Source organism: Phalacrocorax carbo, chromosome 21, assembly GCF_963921805.1.
Source record: "Phalacrocorax carbo chromosome 21, bPhaCar2.1, whole genome shotgun sequence".
Lineage (NCBI taxonomy): Eukaryota > Metazoa > Chordata > Aves > Suliformes > Phalacrocoracidae > Phalacrocorax > Phalacrocorax carbo.
Genome location: NC_087533.1, coordinates 2,164,691 through 2,183,414, shown reverse-complemented (window position 1 = coordinate 2,183,414; position 18,724 = coordinate 2,164,691). Strand labels below are relative to the sequence as shown.

Sequence of the window (18,724 nt, the reverse complement as noted above, 5' to 3'; positions counted from 1 at the left end):
GATTTGGTATCAGGCGTTGGGATTGAGATTAGTGAAGAAACATGGCTGTTGCTTGCTTGAAAATTCCGCTTGAAGAATTATTTTGTCCCGAGTTTGCCCAAAGGATCTCTTTTAATTGATCTCACCTTGTCAAAACTGTATTCTAAGCTTGAGATGTAAGTTCAGTTACTACATGACATTTCAGTTTGCTAGCATGTCGTTCATTCAGAATTAACGTGGTAACGTTAGATCTGGTGCTGAGTTGCCATGCTGGAACAAAGCAGAGGCCCGGTCACTCAGGGGTGCTGAAACCGTTCCTGCTGGCCTTATTGCTACTGACTCTTTCAGAGTTTTTAAGGCTTAATTTAGATTTCTTTATTAAAAGAAGGCTTCTGGCTGAATGAAGCATGGAAGTATCACCAGGTTTCCCATTCTATTAAATTCATAGAATCACGGAATCATTAAGGTTGGAAAAGACCCTTAAGATCATCAAGTCCAACCATCAACCCAAACCTACCATATCTCTTAAATCATGCCCTGAAGTGCCACGTCTACATGGTGTGTGACTCCCCCACCTCTCTGGGCAGCCTGTGCCAGGGCCTGACCGCTCTGGCAGGGAAGGCATTTTCCCTCATATCCAACCTAAACCCCCCCCGACGCAGCCTGAGGCCGTTCCCTCTCGCCCTGTCACTGGTGACTTGGGAGCAGAGACCGACCCCCCCCTCACTCCAGCCCCTCTCAGGCAGCTGCAGGGAGTGAGAAGGGCTCCCCTCAGCCCCCCCTTCTCCAGGCTAAACCCCCCCAGCCCCCCCAGCCGCCCCCCAGCACACTTGTGCTCCAGACCCTGCCCCAGCCCCGCTGCCCTTCTCTGGACACGCTCCAGCCCCTCCAGGCCCTTCTTGTCCCGAGGGGCCCAAACCTGAGCCCAGCACTCGAGGTGGGGCCTCCCCAGGGCCGAGCACAGGGGCCCCATCCCTGCCCGGCCCCTGCTGGCCACACCAGTGCTGACACAAGCCCGGGGGCTGGTGGCCTCCTTGGCCACCCGGGCACTGCTGGCTCATGCCCAGCCGGCTGTCAGCCCGCACCCCCAGGGCCTTCTCCGCCGGGCACTTCCCAGCCCCTCTGCCCCAGGCCTGGGGCGCAGCCTGGGGTTGGTGTGACCCAAGGGCAGGACCCGGCACTGGGCCTTGTTAAACTTCACGCACTTGGACTCAGCCCATGGATCCAGCCTGTCCCGGTCCCTCTGCAAATTGAGAGGCACCTTTTAAAAGGCAGCATTTCAGCAGCTGTAACAAAAAGTCAATATGTTGGTCACTATATACTCTGGGAGAGGGAACTTATTACAGAAGGCATGAGGAAGGAGAAGGCATTTGTATTGGTTCATTAAAATGTGTGGGTTTTGCACTAAGTGAACCTGCCTAGTTGCATTTTTCCATAAATTACGGTGTTTCAGCATGCCCAAACTTTTCATTTTCGAGAGTCTGCTCCCCAGTTAGAGGCAAACTTTTTTCTGATGTCTTTAACTTCTGTTATAGTTTGATTTGGTTTTCTTGTGTTGGTTGGTTTGTTTTCCAGTGCTACCTGTCCAAGTAGCCAGTGCTTGGTAGCGCAGCCTCCTGTTTTATAGGGCCTGTCAGCAGACCTGTCCACACAGGGCTTCTCAAGAAGAGGTTAATATTGTGGCTTGCTGTGTTCTGGTCTGTGCGAGTGTGAAGGAACGATGGGAAGCCCAGCAGCTGGGGACACAGCCCTGTGCTCAAACACAAAGCTGTTCTTACTAAAAACCTGGCTTTCTCAGTGTTTTGGTATTTTAGCATTTTTGAGTGCTGTAGGTTACCTTGTGATGGGGCAGGCGGCGGTGGGGCCAGAAGAAGAAAGCGTGGCAATAACATCCTTTTATATCTTTATTAAAACCACTAATAGTAGAACTATTAATATTTTTAGAAGCACTTTCCCTGAGCAATTGTCACTTTGAACACTCGTTTTTCTAGTCAAAAAGGCATTTCAAGTGCATTTCATTTTCATAATCTTCATTTAAATGCAGTCCCTTGAACTATATAAGTGATAATTGGATACACAATTTACTAGTTCTGGAATGCTGGGTGTTTGGCACTAACGGAATTTGAATTAAAACAGCTAGGAGTTCTCTTATTTGATCTGTAAAGACATGTCTGTGAGCTTTTCATTAGTTATTAAAAATTATGGGGATGGTCTTGATTTAATTTACAAATATCAGGCCTTCTTGTAGGTAAGCCTAGGTTATATATTCAAAGCAAATCCATAAACAAAAGCTTATAATCTGGAGAGCTTGTAGTGAGTATTAGAAGCCTGAAAACTAGTTATTTGTGTAATTGTGGTGCAGTGCATCAGTAGAGCTTCAATTTTCTTGTTTTTGAATATCTCGATTTCTAGAAAGTTTAAAGAAAAATGTTTTTAGAAATGCCTTTTGTAAAATTATTCTGTTTTCTAGATAAAGCATAGGCTGCACAGAAAACGGCACTACTGCTGTTGCAAATTTGAGACCCTTTGCAGAGGCACCGGCTTTGGCACCCGCTCTGATTTACTTTCAGATCCGTTAAAGCATGAAATTGTCAGAAATATCCAAGTAAAACTCATGTGCTTGAAATCTGTCTGGTGCTTCCCAGGGGTTCATCCCTTAGTTCTTCACAGCATTGGTTTCCACGCTGGAAATATGGATGTATTGAACATTTGCATAACAATGCAGTACATGTTTCAAAGATGTTTAAAAACAAGTTTGATAATGCTTCCCTGGTGGGGTGGTCACCTCTTGCTTACGGGATGTTGGCGACAGTGGTTATATTCTAGCGATTGCGTTTGGTGCTCGGCCCTCTTAGTCAGAGGCTGCCTTTGTGTTGGTGCAGCACTGTGCATGGTAGGAGCTTCGAGCCAGTTCTGTAGCAGCAGTGTAAAATGACTGCACTTTGGTTCTCCAACTTTGTTTCTTAGTTTGTCCTACAACAAACACAAAAGGAGCATGTGACTCCTCCACTTGGCGTTTTTCTTGCCCATCCTTTCAGTTTAATAGAGTAAACGTCAATCTGCCTGTTCAGGTTTTAAGATATATTTATTTTTGAGGGGGGAATGTGACGTTTTTCATCTGGTACTTTTATTTGTATTCAAAGAGCAGTCTCCAAATCCTTATTGTGGCAAACGCACACTCTTTTTATAAAAATACTCATCTGTAAATATTGATGATGATAACTTCTTTGCACCAAATTACAGCCTGCCTATGCCAGGGCATGGTTCACCTCCTACTGCATGGCAGTTGTCACCCAGGAGTTGGGGTTTCTTTTTATAGATTTGACTTGAATATAGTGATTTCCCTCTCCCTCCCTCCATTCCTCTTACAGAAATTGTGAGTCCCAGGACATCTTAAAAGCCACGTGTGGACAGTGACAGCCTGTTCCTCCTTGACAGAAATCGGAGGTGTCGTATCTCAACGTTCACCTTTGTGATCGGACAAATAGGCACAAGTGACTCCAAATTATCGGTGCCCTTCATATTCCCCTGGAAACGCATCTGGGCTGACGTGGTCATGGCCTTCAGCTGCCGTGCTGTGACCCTGTGCAGGCGCTGTTGGAAATCACGTCCTACTCACAGTAGCGAGTGCTGCTGTTTGGCACAGGAGCCCTGCTGTTCCATTCAAAAAGCTATTTTGTAGTACAGCTACCTCATTTCCCAGGCAAAATTCCTAGTCCTTAGTGTAGCACTGAAAGAGTGGTGTAGTTGACTTAATGTCCAATTCTTGCACCATTGTCCCCTTGAAAATGGAATTAGAGGCAAGCTGAGCCTGTTTCATGCGACTGTGGTTGATGTCAATACAAGTCTCTGCTGTTGGAGGTCTGCCCTTCCAACTACCCTGTGGTTTACTGCAGAAGGCTACGTGTTTCTCTGATGATGCATAACGTGCTCTCCTGCTGGACTATTTAAAGTTATATTATATTTGGTATGAGTTAGACACCCTTGTCCTTTCATAATCTATGAAAAAGTTCTCTTGTTACTTGTTGGGTTTATATTAGTTTTTAGAGGTGAGCTTAAAGGCCTTATTTTGTCTTAACAAAATGTGCAGGAGATTACAAAGTCTGCCCTCCTTTCTGGCCCCACATGATGTTTTTTTTTTTTTATTGCTGCTTTGCTGAGAGAGACAGAGAAATCTGCTGGTGAACCAGCATGGACTGTGAGAGATGAGAGATGGGGACACAGAACTGGGACTTAGGAGGTCTGGACGGTAACCCCACCGTAATTCATTGCGTGTGCTCAGACAAGTCATTTAATGCCCCATCCCTTTGTTTGTCCTCCGGCTTTTCTGTGCGTACTCTTGTGTTTTGTGAATGTTTCTGCTGGCACTGTGGAGTTTGTTCTATGGCGGGTCTCCTGCACACTGCTGGAACTATCGCTGACTGAAAAATAGCGCGTTTATTTGTTTTTCTTTTTAAAAGGCCTTTAATGACAGAGCTCAAGCACTAGAACCTTCTCCTGTATTTATTTCTGATTTACTAACACATCATGTGACAGTTGCAGTACACCGAAGTTTTGTAGCTATGGAGCACACGTGTCCGGGGAACAGATGCTGGAAGACCAGAGGTCTGTTTAAACAACTTGCAGCGAGTGTCTAAGTAGTCCCACCCCTGTCACTCCAAAGACCAGGATGTGAGCCTTCAGCCAAGTTTGCACAGGTAGGGTGCTTCTCAGGATACTGCTGTGTTTAGCAGGTTATGCTGGGTTCCTTCTCTTTAATTTGTGAAAAATTTTATTTCCGCCAATAGCAGTTCTCTCCAAAGTAACGAAAGCAAGTTTGTGAACTGGAAGAGAGGTCAGCTGAGCCAGCGAGTTGGCTTAAGGGGAGAATGCTGCTCTCCCATATGTAGGATGTTACAAAGGATATAAACAACAGTGCTGTCCTCTTTCGCTCTTCTGGCTGAATTTGTCTGAAGCCTGACACTTCCCCCGAAACAGTGGCATCCTTTCAAGCTCTGTCCATAAGCCTGTGAATTCAAACAGTGAATGAGACGGGTTTTATAAAGCTCTGCAAGACCACTTTTCTCTTAAGCTGGAGCAAGGCAGGCAACAGGATAGTGGGCAACAGTGAGGCATCCTTATGCGTTCTTCATCTCATAACTGTACGAGGGTCTTGTCTTGAAAAATCACTTGTGAACTTGAGGTTGTTGAACCCAGCTCTAGCGGTTTAAGCATTAAATCTGCGATAACGAACATCTGGGGGAAAGGAGTGATAATAATTGTAAACAAACCACCTTTTTGCTGAGTGAAGTCCAGTGTATGTTAAAGAGTATTAAGCATTGCTTAATATACTTAAAACACTGGTTTTACCCATAACGATGTAATCAGCTATGACATTGTGTGAGTATTTACTACAAAAGGGTCTCCTGAAAGTAAAAAACCAGTCCTGCTGCAGCAGTTTTGACCGTGAAGACCAAAAGCACATGAAATCCTCATTTTGTTCCAATTACTGAGAAAATGCTCTAAATCTATTTTCCAGGTTGTGTTGAATTTTAGCTACCTGTGGGTTTGTGGATGTTTTTTAAATGGTACCTTGTGGACATGGGACAGACTGGGTCTGTTTGCTTTTTAACTGCTGGTTTTTACACCTCATGCTCTCATTAAATTCTTGAAACTTGAAATGAGGAAGCAACTTTTCAGCCTAGTGGGGGCAATTTCCAGTTTGCCTGCTTAAATCTTTACCATTGTGTGTTCAGCGAGGGTGGCTCAGAGGCCCGGTGGCCAGGGGTGTTGAAGTCTTCAAGTGCAAAACCTCCATGGCTGCGCTCTCGGAACTCTCTGGGATAAATTACCGCTGAACTACTTCCAAGATGCGCTTGGTGGTTTTTTCTTTCCAGGGAAGCATTCGGTACATCTTGCAGCTCATTTTTCTAGCACATGTGTTTAACAACTTCTCGTGTTCCCTTTCCCACCAAACCAGTACCCCGGTGCATTAGGTGTTCTGGAGGTTGCGCCTGGAAAGCAAGGTGGTGATGTCCTTTTCTGTGTGTCCTCTTCCCCCAGCCGGAGCGCTTTTATGTTATTTTGCTGTAACACGCACCCAAGCTCCTTGGATGTTGTTCTCCATGCAAAACTAATGAAAAAATTTGCTGAAAGACTCCCCGAGCTCTTTCTCAATCTTTTCTTGTGGTGCTTCATAGGTTTATTATAGTTTTAAACGTTTAGATTATACCCATAAGGAAGGCCATTAAGAAAAATCTGTGCATCAATGGATCGTAATGAGGGAAAACTAGATTTGTCTTTCATCTTCTTTTATTTCTGCTTGAGAAAAAGAAAAAAGTATTATCTCTTCTTCATATTCAAAACAGCTATTTTATTCTCATTTAACTGTGTTCTATGTTAAAAAGCTTTCAGCGGTGTTTAAAAATAAATAAATAAATCCCAGAAGCCATACTTTGAGAAAATACAGAATGTATTTTGAAACAGAACACATTTATGGCCAGTTTTTAACCAAATCAGTGATTTCTTTTGATGAAAAGATTATCATAACAACGCATACTGTGTTGTGTTCTCTATTCTTCTATCAACGGTAGCCAGAATTAATTTGTCCCTTCGAACATCAGAAGAGTGGCTAAAACTTAGAGCTACAGCAGCTTCCCTGGCGGCGGGAGCAGGAGCAGCATTTCTTGCTTTGCAACATTAGTATTATGCAATGTGTGTAAGATACATTTCCATGTATTATGCTTAAAATAACATGCAGCCTTTAAAAACAAACAAAACCCAAATGAACCCCAGCAACAGCAAAAAGTTTCTCTGTCACTGGGATCTCAGTGACGTCTTTCTAGATCTACAATCAATGCAGTTACTGAAAGACACTGAATGACAGTTGCCACGAGTATTACTTCAAGCCGCACGAATTGGAATATTCATGTGTTTATAATGTGGGAATGTAGGAGAAGTTGCAGATATAGAACTGGGACTGATCAAATAATCTCCCTGCAGGCAAAGACAAGACGCGGTCCCCATGCAAGGAGAAGTTTCAGCCTTATTTTGAAAGATTATGCATATTCTGTTTCTTTCATGTTGGTTGTTTGTGCCCTTTCTGTGGAGCAGGCACCTTCTGCCAAGCGCAGGCTCAAGTGTGGCCTCAGCCCTTGTTTATCCAGCCCCTGCTATCACAGCTGGTACCACACCTAATTTATGTGGAGTGTTCCAGCGAGGTACATTTGCAAGTGACCGAGTCCTGCCAGCGCTGGGAGCAGAGCACAGCCTCTTCCAGAAGGTTGTGAACACTCCTCTCTGTCCTGCTGTGATTTCCCACCACTTTTCTTTAGCTGCTTAACTTTTCTTTGCACTCCAGCCCTTTACAAGGCCATGATAGTGCCATCCTAGACACCAGCAGGGCCCCCCTGCTGTTTCAAGTCATTCTGGAGCTTCTAGCATAGCTCCTTCATTGCTTTCATGTTTTTTTTACCTGCCAAAAGCCCTATTAGCCCTATTAGCAGTTAGAAGAAGCCTGTATAAAGCTGGGTGCCCAATCTGAGATGACCTGCTTGATGCTGGTTAACCCACGAGCTTTAAATACAGGTTTAATACCAGCAATACCGAAGCGTTTCCTCTGCCAGTCCCCACACCTGCCCTGTGGTGCAGAGCTGTCTGGCGCTTGGGTGAGACTTCCAGCCGACTCCTTCCTCCGGTGCCTCCTGCAGCCAGGCTTCTTTCTCACACTGTGGCAGCACCATGCTTTGTCTGCCCTTCAGCACTCCCAGTTGATGTAACTGCATCTGTTTTCACCTCTTAAGCTTCCAAAGTTGCTGCAGAGCAGGGGAGAGACTGTAGCTTGTGTTGTAGCTGGAGAAGGAATGCTTAGCATAGCCATCTTTTCAAAGGAAAACAAAAATCTCTACAGCATAATAATGTCTCCTAGGTCTGGATAAATTACCTGACTAAACTCCTCCCCTATTATGTGATCTGACACATGATATTTGCTGCGTCTTGTTAACATTAGCTGTTGCACAGGTGCAAAAATGAGTTTGCAGGACTCTGTGATAAATGCTTACTGTTGGCGGTGGTGGATTGGGTTCCTTGTAAGCAGCAAGTCTGGTAGGAGATCAAGTCCTGCATTTTTTTTTTTTCAAACATTCCTGGGGAGGTTCTGGTATCAGGGAAGAAAGGCTTGTGTTAAGACAGTGGATACCTGATTTAACTTTGGCTGGGTTTTGTTAGCATTTCATTTGTCTGGAAAAGCTATTGGCATAAAATGTTGATTTAGGGACAGCAGAAGGATGTTGCTGAAAGCTAAAACCAAAAAGCACTCCTCAACTTTTTCCAACTTCTCTCTGTAAGTTTAACAATTGCAAGACTCACTTGAAAAGAGACTGATTTATATATAAAAAAAAAAGTATCAGGGTAAAGAAGTTTCTTACAAAGCAACATTTGGGAAAGGAGAAACAGGACGTTTTATGATAATGAAGGTATGAAAGAATGGAAAGAAGACTATGGATAAGGGTTGTGGAAGGACTGAAATAACAGCAGGACAGTGAAAGATGCGAGTGGGAAAGCAGAGGGTAATAAGGGAGAGAGCAGGGAATATGAAAGGATGTGAACTTGAAAAAGGGATTGCAGTTGAGTAAGAACCTGATAAAGTAAAGCAATGAAGAGAGATGTGAATAGCAGGGTAAAGTGAAAGTTAGGTGAGCTTCATGGTTTGGCTCGTTTGATGTGGCTTAAGACAGACTTTTAACTCCAGTGGAAGAGGAACAATTCTGAAAATGTCTTTTTACAGTATGAGGGCGACGGAGAGGTCACGAAGAGTCATTTAAAGATACCTTCATGCTGCAATAGTGCCCATGTGGAACCAGCTTCAGTCAGTTGAAGCTTTATGCGGGCTTCGCTGAGGGCCTCACTGGCTGAGATGTGGTGGCCTGACTTCGTTATCAGGCCTCAGTTGCCAATCGCTAAGGAAGTAGTACACATTGTTTTCTGGGTAGATGTGAAGAACATGGCGTGATGCTTAATCCAAGCTCTGAGAGATAACACAGGCATCTCTGGTACGTTTTGAGTAATCGCTCCCCTTCTGCCTTTTCCAGCTCCCTGCTTTTCACAACGAGGACACCAGCAATATCCTTCACTAGCGAGGTGCCTGGATGAAGTACTTGAATGTTGAGTGTGGAAAACCAAGGTGTAACTGCCTTCACACGATTAGTTAGAGTAGAACTGAGAGAACATACAGATGGAGATGCCTAAACCACAGCATTTGCAAACCTTAATGTCTGAACGGGCAGAGCTATAGGCTGGTTTCAGAGAGGGTTAGTCAGAACGAACGGAGAATTATGACTTAGATAAGAACAGGTGGTGATAGAGAAGACAAAATTTCTCCTCTCTTTCCTTGCAACTGTCTTGGGGCATGTTTTAATTGAAAGCTTTCATCCAAGAGAGTACTGAGGTGAGATAGAGGCAAAATTATTACCAGAATTATTACAGTGTGTTCCTGTGAGTCAAATCATGGTTGGCTAATATAAGAAACAGAGCAGCATATTGCTAGCTTTATGCCTGGGGGGGGGAAAGAAAACTGGAGTCCTTTGTTATGATTGTGTATTTAGATACTGGGTGCGTGACAGCTACATGATAGGTGCTTAATGGAATTCCCACCTCTCCGAGGTGAGAAGCTTGCTGGTATGCAAGCCTGGAGTTAAGTCACTCCTGCTGCAGAGGACAGACTGTGTGAGCCCGTTAGAGATCTTTATGCAGCCTCTGGGTGAACTGGTCTGATGGCCTGGACTACCCACTGTGCAAACAATTGATACGCGTATTTTGGCTCATATGACAAAAGAGACCATCAACTTGTAGGTGAAGAGCAGCTGGTTGAAAAAGGGACTTGAGGAAATGTGGAATGATGCTCAGAAATGAGAGGGATGGACAGATGGGGGAAGTGTGTGCAATTTTTCAACTGCTGTGCAGTCTCTTCTGGTTATTGATACATGGATGCTCAAATCACTTTCAGGATGTCCCTTCTGTTCCCTTGTTACTGCTAACCTCTTGCACTGGAGAAGTTGCTCCCTTAGGTGCTGTCCTTTGGGGGCCAAGAAGCTGTCGTCTTTGAGGAGTTTGACCTGGCTACAGTGAAATGTGCCTGTGCCGATTGATCTGTTCCCCTTTTACTCAGACCCTTTGTTTCCAGACTTGGCCACCTTCCACCACTGACCGTCTCAAACTGCAGCTCTCCTTCACAGGCAAGGCAGGCTGGTTGCGTCGTCAAACGTAATGAAAAGACAGCGTTGATGTCTTCCCCACGAGTTTTAAGGGTGGCGAAGTCCTTTACTGTAGCGTCAGGTGCCTGACCACCTTCTCTCATCCCTCAGCCTGCCTCTGCTTCTCTCTGCCACGGAACCTGCTTCTGTTCTTTTCTCCAAGTCTGGAGAAACCAAAAACTTGTGGTAGCTACTGTGCTTGCTTTCCTCTCTCTCGTCTCTATTCACCATCCCTTGGGTCTTTTTCTTGTCCTAGTACCTTATTTTGCATTTTCTTTAGGCTCAGGAGAAACACATTTTCAAGTCCTGATCCAAAACCAAAATGGGAACAAGTCTAAGGCATGAACTACTCCTGAGCGGCTGTGAGGCTGATGATCTATTTCTACATAGCTCACTTCTGAAGATGTAAATATTTAACAAAGCTTGCCATTTCTTTTGTAATACGGAGTTTTCTGTTTCCATGTCCCAGACACATTTGAGGGGAATACGTTTCGAGGACATGCTCCCTCCCCTGCCACATTCCTCGTTCCCTAGAGGGCAGGTGGCTGAGGTATTGACGCTGCTGAATACGAGCAGGTGGATTGCATGGACACACCTTGGACACGGCTTTGCAAAGCATCTATACAAGCATAAACTTGTATGGAGTGGCAGCTTGCGCAGACTATTTGACAGAGAAAGAAAAGCAGTGTGGGAATACTGACATTAGTCATTAGCTTAGCGTCTGCTTCATGAGGCTGGTTCCTCTTTGTTTTGGAATAAGGTTTCACTAATAATTCGTGGGGAGTGCCTATTCTACTCCTGGCAGGGATTCGAAGATTATGGTTGATGACTTAAACACGTGCCACGTGTCCCACACAGGATTTAGAGCTAGGTAGCTGCTCCTTAGCTTCCTCTTCACATGGTGTTTCTGAAGAGTAAGCACCCGCTTGTAGTTTTGCACTTGTACTTTCTATAGCACAAAACTCAGGTAAGAAAGGATTTAAATTTTCAGTGTGTGTCAAAGTCTTTACTGCATCGGCATTGCGCAGAGGTGTTGTAAAACACGTCGCGCTGTGCAGGTGCTACTGGTCTTTGCACGGGTAGCTGTGGCTGATAAACCGTAAAGCTCAACCTGGGCTCAGGCTCAGGACGGGGAGGTGGTGGGACACCATCCATTCCATGGCATCTCTAGCAATGGCTGTGCAGTTGAATGTTCCTGTAATAGCCTGTGTGGTAAGAAAAACTGTATTTGACACCTTTTTAAAAAAACAGGCTTAGCTGGGAGTTGGGGATGGTTCCGTGTTACATACCCGGTGTAAGAGGAGAATTTCCTCTAGATCTCAGTCACCCTCTTACGGTCCTGATCCGAGGGATTTGCAGGGCTGGGGTTTATTGAAATCCTGAATTGTTTCTCCTCTTCTCCTTCCCCTGATATCACGTCCATGTATACTCTGCAGCTTATTTATAGAGAAATCAGTAATATTTCGGCAGTAGATCAGTTGGTCATCCGAAGAACGAGGTCTGTACCGAGGGATTCGGCACAGCAATAACTGTCGTGGAGGTGTAATAATACATAGCTGTACAAACGGCCTTTGAAGACCATTAATTGTGGAGGTGTGCCCTAGTGGCAATAGCCTTGTATTTTAAATGGAGCTTTGAGCGTAGGTCTTGCACGGGAGAACACCCAGGAATGCAGAACTCCCTTTCAGACGGGGGTTGGAAGGTGTCTGCTGCAGCCTGCTCAGCAGTCATGTTGTCTTCATGGGGAAGGCATGGCTTAAACCCGCCCGTCAGAAATTCATTTAACTTTAACCATACAAAAGGAGTGTCTGATGTGGTGAGGGGTTGAAAGGCTTTTACATGTGTGTTCTCAGTCAGAAATTGCAGTCTGGTTTTCTCTTTCTTGTATTGTGATTCACCGAGTCTTTCCGGTGTAAAAAAAACCCCATTTTTCATATAACACGGGATTGAACACGCTATGAATGACTGTGCTCTGTGGCTCAGAGCAGGCAAATGTCCTGTCATGCGCTTCAGCAGAGAGCGGTTTGTGACCTATGACATCAATTAGCAATGAAATACTTCTCATCTTGGGCTGGCAGCAAGATTTTCTTTTAAATATTTTAGTTTCTTGGCTCCAGCTGTCCTTTTGGCCTTCATGTTTCCTGAACTCGCTTCAGTGCGTATCAAGCAATGCCTTAGCTAAAATTCTGGTTGTAATATGCATTATGAGAATGGTGTTGCTTCAAGTCGTTTGTTAAAAAAAAAATAAAATGCCTCAACATTGAAATATTTTCCCATTAAATTCATTTGCTTTTGGAATCAAAAGCAGTCCTACATTATCTTGTCATGCATACATTATTAATTGCAATCCATTTTTAATTTAATGAAAAATTATGCAAGGAGCAAGGGAGGAAGCTGTCTTGCAGCATCCTCACTCTTTGCCTAGACAACATCAAGCAATCAAAGAGGTTAAATTTAAAATCCACTCTTGCTCGGCATTTTTATATTTTTGAATGGAACGGTGTTTAAACTCAGGGAAACTATCAAAGGAAGAACGTACTGGCAGAGGTGACAAGCGGCATTCAAGCTGGTTAATCCTAGTCTTTAAGTGGTTGACAGAAGTTTCTGTTAGGAGAGGATTGCCTGCAAGACAAGTTCCTGTTGCAGTTCCCCAAAGTTTGTTGAGGTAGTAGAAAGCTGAATCAGTACGTAAATCTAATTATCATTCTTGTGAGCTATATCAACCTGGAAGGTAGTCAGCTGGCCATGAGTGCAACTGTGTCATGAAGAAGCTTTCTGGATTGGAGACTTGTGCTTAAATTTGATTCTGCGCTACCCTCTGTTACCCCAAGGATTAAGAGATAAAATGTTTCCAAGCCCATTGCTAATTTAACAGCAAATTGGAGCTTGCAGTTAGTGATATCATTCTGCTCTGTTCTCTTAATTAAAAAAAAAAAAATACAAACCCACGCTACAATTTGGGTCAAAATTTTAATTTTGTTTTGCTATTATTATGATAATTTAAGCCCTAAATAAGGATAAAATATAGCTGGCTGGAGATCGGATCTTGTCTCTGATAGAAAAATGATCCATTCCTGTCAAAACTTGTCTCCAGCAGAAATAATCAAGCTTATGTACAGTAAAGCTGTGTTAGTTTACATCAAACCGTAGCAGTTTTGAGCCTGGTCTTCTAAGAGATGTGTTAAAGACCCTTTTAAAACGTGACATGTACGTGTGCACAGCAGTGTTTCTTAATAACTAGTGAGTTCGTGTTAGCTGTGAAACAAAACACTTATTATTGTTTAACTATAGAATGCAGAGCCCTGGTCTTGAATAAAAGCTGCACTGTACTGAAAATGTACAAATAAAAAGCACGGGAGAGTCTTTAGCCATGGTGAATTTGCCCTCCAAGCGCAAGACAAGCGGTAATATGGGATGAAGGCAAACGAGCTGAGAGGAGGAGCTGGAGATGGTATCTCTTAGCACGGCTGGCAGCCATAATGTCCTAGAAGCATGAAAAGCAAGAGCAGAGCATGATCTGCTGCTGTGCCCCGGACACCTGGATGCTGTTGGTAGTGGATATGCTGAACTACTGTGCACTAGTAACTGTGTCTTCTGTAAGTGTAATTGGTTCCAGTTAGTTGGCAAGAGTCTCTTTTGGAGCTGTACAGTAAATATGTTTGCTTAAATTTCTCCCCACAGCTACTTCTACTCTGCTATTAAGCACAATCATAGACCTTAAGCTATAACAGATGCAGCGTGGACAGTATCTGTTGAGTTTCTATGCTTTATCACTCCATAAAATGACAGCTTTGTTTTTGCTTATGTTTGTTACTGTCTCGTTCAGCTTGGATTGAGCACCGATTGCGTGGACTAGCAGCTATGGAGGTGGGTTTGAGCTTCACCCTTGTAAACAGTGGGTTATCGTCGACCTGTGGTTACCTGAGGTGGAGCAGAGTATCTTACTGCAGCGCAGCTGGGTGGTGAATTTCCACAGGTTTCCTCACCTTGTGTTCTCACTCATGTCAGTGCTTTGGGGTCCTGGGCCACCGCGGAGTTCTGTGCCTGGCTCTGTCCCCGTCACCTGGTGCAAACTCCTTCGCCCACCTTCGCTTCTGCTTTCTCCTGTTGAGAAGTTTGACTCTAGTTGAGTTAACTTACCCGCTCAGGTCAGAGAGGTCAAAGCGACAAGCTGAGGGATGCAGTCCCTGAGATGAATCCATCCAGGATTTGGTGCTTCGGTACCTGTCTTTGGCACTCGGCACCGTACCTGGGTCTCTGCCCCAGGGGGCCGCGTGGGGCTGGTCGGTTGCGCTAGTTCCTGAAGCCCAGCAGCTACTGCTGCAAAGTCAGAATAGGTGTGTTTTTCCTAAACGGGCAGGTTGTTTCCTATTCAGTTCTTCTATCTTAGGCTTGTCCCATGTGTGCGCGTCTGTTTTGGTGAAACAAAGGAAAATTAGCATTGGGAGAAAGGGATTTAGAAATAGTCATTAGGCTTTCTAGGCACAGAACGGGTATAACCTGTTTGACACTGCTCCCCCTTTGCCAAGCTTGCATCCTCCCCTTCTCCTGCAGCTGCTGAACTGATGTTTAGCATGGCTGTGGCCTTACACATTAGGTCTCATTAACAGGTTATTGTCAGTCAGTCATGTGGCATTTAGCAAACAACGCTTAGCCAACCCTTTAAAACTAAACAAAAAAAGTGTTGTACGCCTGTTTTGCATAATTTGGGATTGTGTAGCTTCTTCTGTTGAATTCCAAACAAGAAAAGGTGTTTTTCTTCAGCAAATCTTTTATCTTTCAAAACTTGGTATCTCACTGAGTGCAAAGAGCGTACAGTATTTTACACACCTGAAAGCTTCACTTCCAGCCGATAACCAAGAACACGCTCGGCAAGCCCACCGAGTTGAAAGGAACTATGTGCAAAATCAGGTACCTTTTAGGTCCAATGTTGAGTTTCCATGGGCTGTGTCCGGACAGTATCTAATATCATTAGTTACAAATTACAGCTCCCGCGTTTGAGCTAGAGCTTCAGCAAATGGTAGCAGTTCTCATAATACAGACAAACTCGGGCTGTTTTACAGAAGTGAGAGTAGCTCCGCATTTTGTACCGATACCGAAAGATTAAAACGACTTGATCAAGGTCACGCAGCGAGCTAACGGCAAAGCCAGGACTGACAACCAGTCATCCATCATCCAAGACTTCCTCTTTATTTGCTAGACCTCCCTGCCTCTTAGGGATATCTAATCACCTCGACTGCTGCAGTGGTGGTCTGATGAAAGATTTCAGTCTTCTAATGGGATTTGAAAGTTGGGCAATAATACTTATTTCCTATTTACGGTTTAGTGAATAAACTAGAAAATGTAATACCAGATTTTACACAGCTCCTTTTAAAACAGGCTGCATAAACACAGAAATAAATTTAAGCCTTACAAGTCTCCTCTGGGAACGCAGTAAATATTTCCCTGCTTTCAAAAAGGAGGAAGCAGAACAGCAAATGCATTCATGTGATATATCCAAGGTTATGCAGTTGGCAGAACTGGGAATAGACTCCTGCTCTTATGACTCTCACTGGTCACTCGCATCAGAGTTGCTGAAGTTTTATTTGGGGGTAAAACCATCCAGAGCAGGTAAGAACATCCCTGCGTGGATCCGAGGGACGGGGTAGGAGGTGCACAGGACAAAGAAATTCCTTTTCCTCCCTCCGCCTCCTCCAGCTCGGAAAGGGTTACAGCTGAAATGCCTCTAACAGCCTCAGGAAAACATGAATCAGTGCTAGTGAGGGCAGGCGGCATGGGAACCCAGAATTGCAAGCTGTTTTGTGCTTTTCACTTATAGATGCCTTTTTCGGGGGGCTCAGTGCAGTGTTTCAGACCATCTCGACGCAGGTCGTGTCATTAAACAAGCGGCTGGGTGCCTGGTCGTGGGCTGGGGGGGACTTGGGGGGGAACGGGAACACCCTCAGCCCTTTCTCCTTGCCTCCTCCCTCGCTCCCCTCCAGCAGCCTCCAGCCAGCTGCTCCTGCAGAGCTGAGTGTGAGTGTGAGTGCGCGTGTGAGTGTGAGTGTGCGTGTGCGCGCAGCATGGAGGGAGGGACCGGAGCTGCTGCTCCTGCCTTTACCAACATCTATACGGCAGCTTTCACTGCGGGAGCGGGAGGAACTGGAAGCAATCTTGATGAATCCGAAAGGTCAGTACTATCAATAAATCACGCGCAGATAAATGCTCCTCCGAGAGGCTTTCTGCCTCTTTTTTTTTTTTTTTTAACCCTGCTTCCTCATAAACGGAGTATTAAAACGATACCGTATCTCCGAGGAATGCAATTGTTTCACAGTTGGCCATAGCCAGCAATGCCTAATAAAAATGTAAGAGCATGATTTTTAAGAAGGCGAGCGTGTCATTGTCACTTAGTAAATGCAACTTCGTTTTCATTTTTAGCGTATTTTTAAGCATATGTATATGACTGTGTGTCTTTTAAGTGGTTGAGTATTTGAATGGAGAAAGGTTAATTACCTCCTTCAGTCAGATTACACTATGTAGGTTACACGAGCATGCAGAAAGCAGACAAAGTATAATTTTGCATCCCGTTCCTCATGTGACAGTGGTCCTTGAGGCATTTTTGGGGGAAATGTGTGGAATGTGGTTATTAGCATGACGGAAACTTGCTTTTTTTTTTTTAAATCAGAAATGTGATGTCTCCTGTCCGTAGCAGAGCACATACTCTGTACTTTGGCTGTGTGAAAAGAGCAGTAGTCACAAGGGGTCTGTGCTGAGCGTATTTTTTCCCCTTTCTAATGGATAACTAAGTGCTGTTGATACGGTGTGGGTTTAGGAGCAATAGCTCTGGAGGGGCAGGTTATCCTGCAGTTAAAATTCTTGCGGAATGAGACAGTGCTGGTTATCTTCACGGCAAATCGTCTCCCTCATGCTAGGCTTGGATTTATACTGTGGCTGATAGGAACTAAGCCTATAGCTGTTGCAGTTCAATTGGGATTTTCTACTTCAGGGCTGAGAGTGCATAAATATTTACCGGTGGAAAAAGAGGGACTTGGGGAACCGGTATAATTGAAAACTTGTGGTCTCAACATGCTGTTACCACCTACCTGGTTTACAGATCAAGGCTGTTTCTACCAAACTAGAAGTTATTTACAAACATAGCTGCTGGAAGCTGAAGACCACGCGTTCTTATTTCACTGTACCATACCTTATCAACAAAGTACTGATAATTTATGCTGACTCCACCCACTTCTGCTTACACTGCCAGAAGCTGAAGGAGAGTAGCTCTTACTAGCACTGCAAAATTCCTCTGAAATTGCCTGCGTGTTCTTTCTTTCTTGAAGTATTTTGCCTTAGGAAAGCTGCTGCTGAATATCTTCTCGTTGTTTGTGCTACCCAGTGACCTGGGTACCGTGAGAAAGCTGGTCAGGTAATTTTAGTTCCCCTTATTTACAGGCAAAACTGTATTTAAAAACTAAATGTGTAGCGTACTAATGCTGGACCCCTTGCGCTCCCCAACGTCCTTTGTGACAGAAAAAGTAGAATATGTGATATATTAGCATCCGTGTATGCAGATGCACGGATGCGGGAGAGGATACACGAGCACCACAGGACTTTTGTTTGGTGTGAGTTCCCTTGGGAATGTGTGGAGCTCGCTCCAAAGGAGAACTGAAGTGACATTTGGGAGCAGCTGGCAATGGCAGTGTGTGCAGTACCTGGTCTGTGGCTAACGAGAGGCAAAGTTTAGCAATGTCTTGATACGACCTATGCAGTTTTCTTCCAAATGGGCCTTGTAGTTCAGGGAATTCTGCAGATTAAATATGTTTTAGTTCTGGCAGTGACAGTCCCCCTTTTTTTCACTGCTGGTGCAGATAGTCCGGAGCATATTACCTTATTACTACCTTCATATTACCTTATTATTTTGTTTCCGCGAAGGGGAGACCTTCTTACTCGTGTTCCCTCAGTGCTTTGCTTTTCAGTGTAGTGATAAAAACTTGTGTGTCCTACAAGCAAGACTTGAATTTAATAGGATTATGGAAGTATTTTTAACTTTACACTCTCATTCTGGTGCTCCTGACCGATACTTGGGAGTGTGGGGAGTTTTGTGATGATTGATGTAAAAGTAAATCTAGACAGAATGAACTCCACTGGTGCATATTTTCTTGGGGGGGTGTGGAATTTTCTGAGTGGTACAGAATTCCCAGAATCCCAGGTTGGAAGGGACCTCAGGGGTCATCTAGGACATCTGAGGGTTGCAGAATCCTTGCCCTACCTGTAGCAGTGGCTTTTTGGCTGGAGGGGAAGAGGGGCAGAAAACAGCAGCTCTCGGAGCTTGGGAAACTCCACTGGGCTGGAATGTCCATTCCAAGGGACAGCCGGACCACGGCACAAACAGCAGAGCGGCGTATGCGGCGTTGGATGTCACATCATCTTCTAGGCCAGTCTGTGGTGGCTTGTGTGGTGCGTAACCCCTCGTGGGCGAGCTGGCTGCCGTGAGGTTACCTCTGTGCGAGCTGCCCGGGGCTGCCGGGCTCTGGGCT

At 44.7% G+C, this 18,724-nt stretch overlaps 1 protein-coding gene across 3 annotated transcripts in view; it reads left to right on the top strand.

The window, feature by feature from the left end:
• The window catches only part of ARHGAP32 (Rho GTPase activating protein 32), a 261,791-nt gene that overhangs the window by 52,546 nt on the left and 190,521 nt on the right, over window positions 1–18,724 (top strand). For 2 of the 3 annotated variants that reach the window (XM_064470920.1, XM_064470919.1), the window contains exon 1: window positions 16,257–16,377. The exons of the other annotated variant lie outside the window; for it this stretch is intronic. In XM_064470920.1, coding sequence (XP_064326990.1) covers window positions 16,271–16,377 — 107 coding nt within the window. In that variant the 5' untranslated portion in view covers window positions 16,257–16,270. Of the gene's footprint in view, window positions 1–16,256; window positions 16,378–18,724 lie in introns of those variants that run through there. 3 annotated transcript variants of the gene reach the window in all.